Raw genomic sequence first — 6,000 nt, forward strand, 5'->3', positions numbered from 1 at the left:
TTTTCTAATTTCAAACGAATGGATATGGATATGGCTTCACTTTCAGGGCCAGCAAAGCAACCCATTCAGGTGGGGATGAAGAGGCATGGGATTGATTCTCTAGAAATCGTCGTCCCCATAACCAATTATTTTGGTCAGATGTCGTTTTTTTATGAAGGCGAGGGAGAGAGAGAGAGAGAGGCAATAGTACAACCCTAAACAAGTCATGTCGTTTTAGGGGAGGGGGCATTAGAATGAGAGGTAAATCACCAGCGTGAACACTTTGCATACCATCCTAAATAATTCAAGATGATGATGTAACTTAAGAAAAATTGATTGTTTGGCAAGTTGAAAGCAAAAGCGTGCAGCGATGGTCAACTATATGAAAAAGTCAGTGGAGTGGAGTACCAAATGGAGGATAAACTTGCGTAGGAAATTGTCAAAAAATAATTAGATGAGATCAAACCATGCTAGGTGTTTTAACGATATTCGGAGCGGTCTCTGTCTACATATATCAAGCATGTCTGACTGAATTATATTTGATTTGGCTTCTTTACATTACAATAGTTGGAACATCTCATTGGCCATTGGGTCAATTGAGCTTATGTTCGAGGGAAAGAGGCAAATAGTGTTGTATGTGACAAAAGTTTTTGTGGGCTTTTGGAGAACATTGCGTTGCTCCAGGTTTTTTGCAGGCTGTATTTTTAGCTGCGATGTGTTGCTTGTTGGTTAAGACAGGCTAGGTTGGGCCCTTAGGTTGGGCTCAATGCTGACGTTTTCTCTATATGCGTTAGGCGTGCCGCTACTAGTGTTTTACTCTTCTAGTAGAAAGAGAAGATGAATGATTAGGTAATGTGAAGATGGTGTTGCACTCGTTGATCTTAACCTCTAACCAAATCCATTGTGCTCCAAATGGGGAATCTGGCTTGGATAGGTTCTTTTCTATGCCTCGATTAAGAGGACTTCAACATTTCACTTGCTATGGAATAGAACTCGGAAGAAATAACAACTTTAAACTGATATCGAACAGAAAGTACAATACAAGTTCATAGATAAAAGTGTCCGAAAGACATAATATTGTTACAAGAAGGTAAACGCAAGTCCGTATGGACCTAAATACACTTAATTAACACAAAAAGTAGTCTAACAGAGCCTAAGGGAACCTTATCGGACATAAACAACACTCCTTGGACACCACTGTAATCTATTTGAGACAATACAATGAGTCTGATGAGGGTTGTCAGCACTATCTGCAAAGCTTCAGAAAGGCTTGCAGATACTAATTTGGTCTTAGATAAGCTAGAACAAGTAGCTAACTTATAAAATCATACCAAGCACTTATGTTGGCAGAGCATTAAGGTAATAAACAATAGCACCGTAATTCCAATCAGGCGTTGTCAACTGGGAATTAGATAGAGTATGTGTTTGGGAAAAGAAGAGAATTCCAATGAGGGGTTGTCAACTATGAACTCCAAATTATGAGAGGATTTGATTCAAGTCTTTGCCTTTGGTCTACTATGAGACGCATTTGAAAAGTTGTTTGAGTCGAGTGTATTTGAAGTTTGTTCAAATAAGTTGTTTATTCTTGGGAAAGATTGGTTGTCCCTTGAATCAAATCTCTTTCGGTTGTTTATAGCCTTTTTGGTTCCTTGGTTTTGTACACTTGGCAAAGGAGTGTTCTCACTAAGTACCAATTTTTTCCCTACAAGTGAGTTTGGCGGACCTATGATTTTTTCTTAGTTCTTGTGATTTAGCTAGTTTAAGCAAGTTGGTGCGGTTGATCTTCACAGTTCAAATCATATTTAATGTAGTTGTCTTGCCTTCCTTCTACCGTCTGACTTTCCATTAGTTGTCGAGGTCAACTTTGAGTTCAAAATTGGATGTTCGCACCTTTAACCAAATAAAAGCAACGGTCTTCTGGGATTAACTAAAAACCTTTAAATAAACAAATCCTCTAATCTTTGTTTATTTAACTCAATAATTTCTTTTTCGGAACCAATAATGAAACACCACGTGTTGGTAGAAACCTTGATTTTCCTTTTAATTCACAAATTAACATTTTCTGTTAATTTATGAGTTTTAAGAAAAGAAATAAACTTGTTATTTTGGGGGATTCAATTATTATCTGTTTTTAACAGCCATTTAATTTGGCTAGAAATAAACTTGTTATTTTGGGGGATTCAACCATTATCTGTTTTTAACAGCCATTTAATTTGGCTTTATAAACATTAATTGATTTCTATAATCTTCATTGGACGTACTTTATCATCCGATGAATCCTTGTCTTTTCTGGTTGACTAATCGTTGGTCAATGCTTCTTTAACATCCAGCGCTATCCGATGGGCTTTTGGGCCTTTGGACATGAATTTGTTAAGTTTTGGCCATTTTTTTTGTTGGTTTTGACAACTGGGCTTTAATCTACTCACCACAAAATCAACCATTGATTGATGGCAGAAATTGGGTTGTGCTAATTTTGGTCCAAACAAGTGTTTTGTTTTTCAACCCCTTGCTTAATAGATATATACACGGGCGCTTATGAACAAAAGTGCTTTCTAATACATAAATATTTACGAATTAGCAATAAATTACAAAAGGCAATTTCTATTTTAATAAACATAAAATATGATCCCATTGATTAACCATTATTTGTTTCATTGCTTCATCTTCTAAAAAACTAGAATTCCACACAATGTTGAAAACAAACCAACAATCTGAATAAGTCAAAGCAGTAGTAAAATCCTGTCAAACAAGCATTAAAAAATGAAAACCGGAAATCCTAAAACCAAATCGGTAGATAAATAGGCATATGGTCTCATCCAGTGTAGATGTGAACGCCAACAGCGATGAGGAAGATGGTGAGGAGGCCAAAGAAGATGATGGTGTGGACGAGGATGGAAATCCCACTTGTATGCATGCTCCCGAACTCCACCACTCTTCCCCTCCCAGGCAGCTGGAACAACAGCCCTGGACTTAGCAGCACGAACAGCACCACTGCTATCACCACCGGCCCCCAATCCGCCATTGTTATCTTCTTCTTCTTACTTCTTTCGTTTACTTCTCTTTGTTTGTGTTTTGACTGTCACCAAGATTTTCTGTGCGCCCTTCTTTTAAAAGGGAAGGAAGAAAAGAATCAAAGAGTAATTGAGCAACTGAAGAAAGGAATGTTCAAAAGAAGGAGAATCAGTGTGGAAGAAGAAATCTTCTGCCAGCTTATATATATATATATATATATATGTAAACCAAAATGCTTAATATAAGACCTCAACTTTTTCTTCTAACTTTTGTTTATTTCTTAAAGATTGATTGAGGTCGGTGCCTTGTGGAGGATGCTAATTAGACACATGGCAATGGAGCAACGTCACGAACAAAACCCTTTTAACAGGTGTGCTCAATGATCCTCCTCCTTAATCCTTTTGATTATGACACCCTAATATCATATACAAGTTATTCATATTCTTTACTTTAATTAATTCCTTGTTCTTCACTCAAAAGGCTCTTCTTCTTCAGTGTTCACTGAACAAATAAAGAACCAATTATAGCCCTCAAAATTCCTGCAGAGTTGCAATTGGATCCTCTGGTTTTTATTGAAACAACATTGACCCCTACTTTTTTCTGAATTTGCATGTCTGATCTGATGTCTCCAACATAATAATATCAATCTCAGTATGAGTAACTACATATATATGTAGACACAGTGTTGCCAAATTCCGATAAATCTAATAAATTTGATGAGTTGTATGAACTACATATATATGTACCAACGAAATTGTATTTGTAAGAATATGTAATTTGTAATACAATAAACAATAAATAAGTGAAACTGACTTGAATTCGAGATAGAGGCTTGCAAATTTAATGCAATATCCTAAATAAAGTAATTTCACCCCTTCTCGGACTTTATATAATATTCAAAACTCAAATCAAATTTAAAGCCCAATTAGCTTCCACTTGGCTCAACTTCCATTTATTAAGTGTGAGACTAACACACTTATAAAGACCTCATTTTTCTTTCTTTTACCAATGTGGGATAAAAGTTCTTGAATTTCATTCAAACTTCCAACAGATATGTTGGTTATGGATCATTGTTAACATTTCTAGATTGTCTGCAATTGATTGTGGTGCAAGTAATTTACCCTCTTTGAAGGCTCAAACTGGTAATTTACTCTTTTATCACAGTGTTGCTTTTACCCTAAGTAAGATGAACTTCATCCAATAATATATATATTATATGTGTGTGTGTTTTTTGGAAATGTTAAGGTTTACAATAATACATGGACCACACCTCCACTGTCATTGGAGGCTGCTGCTTTATCCGTGAGTGAGCTAAGCCAATCAGCAATGAAATAGGCATATCCAGTGATCCAAATCGAAACTACAATCATCCAAGATTTTACCACTAGTTTAATTTCACAACCCAAAACAAGTAAAACTAATTTCATTCAGCAAGAACAGAACTTGGTGGTCAACAAGTTTATAGGTCTTAAGCAGTAACCACAAGCCAATGAAAACATGGCACAAAGAACACACAATTTTCAATCAATCAAAGCCCCCTCACTTAGATATTATTACTAAACAATATTTAGTTCACAGACACAACATTAACTGTAACTAATAAGTTACAATGGAAGACCAACAGACTAATTATTCCCCGGACTCTGTTGGTACAAAACAAAGTTGGTCACATCTTCTTCTTGTTTCCTTGGTGTCCCATTTTCACCACAAAAACAGCGGAGCTGGTAAATAGTTAACCAAGGTAAAAATGGACCTTGATGGCCAACAAGAAGACGCAAATGAGAGCAAAGTAGAGGAGGGAGTGAACCATGATGGCTGCACCACTTGTTTGAAAGTTCCCAAACTCCACGCAGCCATGGCGCCCAGGCAACTGGAAAAGCAGACCTGGAGACAACAGCACAAACAGAATCACTGCCACGAACACCGGGCCCCAATCAGACATCCTTAAAACTCTCTCTCTCTCTCTGTGTTCTGCTGGAACAAAGAAAGTTAAGTTGGTACCAAAAATGCTGCAATGAGAAATGGTAGGTTTGGATTTGGGGGTTGTAAGTTATATATGGAGAAGAGAAGAAGACTTTGATTGGAAGAAAACAAACATTGACTGGCAGACTGGAAGTGAATTGGAAATGAGATAAAGAGAGAAGAGAGTGTGTGGGGGGGAGGCTTGGGAAAACAAGTCACTTGGATTCACTCTCCGCCGTCCCATTTGTGTTTGTGTGTTTCTTTCTAGTCTCTCTGTTTTCGCCATGTGACGAGGAATAAGAGCCACTGAGTCAAGTATTGCTTGCTTGTTAGGCTTCTTTCCCATTTAATGCTGCTGGGCCATCACTAATACAATTATACAAGGGCTCCTCCTTCTCCAGTTTTTTTTCTTTCTATTTTTTGTTTATTATTATCTTTTTTCATTGGGTTGGGCTCACACTGAGGAAATGCAGAAGGGTTCAAGGGAGTGTGTTGAAGGGTTCAATCTGGTTTCTCAACAATGGCTCTATAATTAATCTGACGACTATTAAAGTCCCCCTCATTATAACCCCTCGTTACACTCAGGAACAAGCTGAAACAATTTACAATGTTTGGTTAATCAAGTTAACTTACTTAATCACTTTGTGACAAGAACTTTTCAGGAAAGATTGAAAGAGCAGACAAAAATAGATGAATTCCATCTGATCAATCTTCTTAATTCTATCTTAACCAAAAAGCCAAAAAAAAAAGAGAGGAGCTTATTATTAGATTGCTAGCTAGCAGCTAGCCACTTTTTTTTTTTTTTTTTTTTGAAAAGAAACAATATATTCCATAAAGAGAAAGATAAAACAAACACGAGATGGCCGAGTAGGCCACCAAAAGCATAGAATTAAGTCTCTACACTACAGAACTGCTGCTTTCCAATCTAGGTGGATGAGCTGGAAACTAATGTCCCTAAACTCAGTTGAAACAGAAGCCCAAAGTGAGGTCCATAATCGTATACGATCCCATAGCTGCTGTATCTCGTCTCCAACCACATCCTCAAAA

The 6,000-nt window shown here is 37.0% G+C and overlaps 2 protein-coding genes across 2 annotated transcripts; both read right to left on the minus strand.

Moving 5' to 3' along the window:
* Window positions 1-2,610: 2,610 nt before the first annotated feature.
* LOC110769502 (uncharacterized) lies at window positions 2,611-3,178 on the minus strand. Its single transcript, XM_021973491.2, has one exon. The coding sequence runs from the start codon at window positions 2,999-3,001 to the stop codon at window positions 2,792-2,794; it is 210 nt and encodes a 69-aa protein (XP_021829183.1). The 5' UTR covers window positions 3,002-3,178; the 3' UTR covers window positions 2,611-2,791.
* Window positions 3,179-4,379: 1,201 nt separating this feature from the next.
* On the minus strand, window positions 4,380-5,289 carry LOC110769512 (DUF3339-domain containing protein). Its single transcript, XM_021973504.2, has one exon. The coding sequence runs from the start codon at window positions 4,931-4,933 to the stop codon at window positions 4,724-4,726; it is 210 nt and encodes a 69-aa protein (XP_021829196.1). The 5' UTR covers window positions 4,934-5,289; the 3' UTR covers window positions 4,380-4,723.
* Window positions 5,290-6,000: the final 711 nt, after the last annotated feature.

The sequence above is a fragment of the Prunus avium genome, chromosome 1, assembly GCF_965620075.1.
Source record: "Prunus avium chromosome 1, drPruAviu1.hap1.1, whole genome shotgun sequence".
In the NCBI taxonomy this organism is placed as follows: Eukaryota; Viridiplantae; Streptophyta; class Magnoliopsida; order Rosales; family Rosaceae; genus Prunus; species Prunus avium.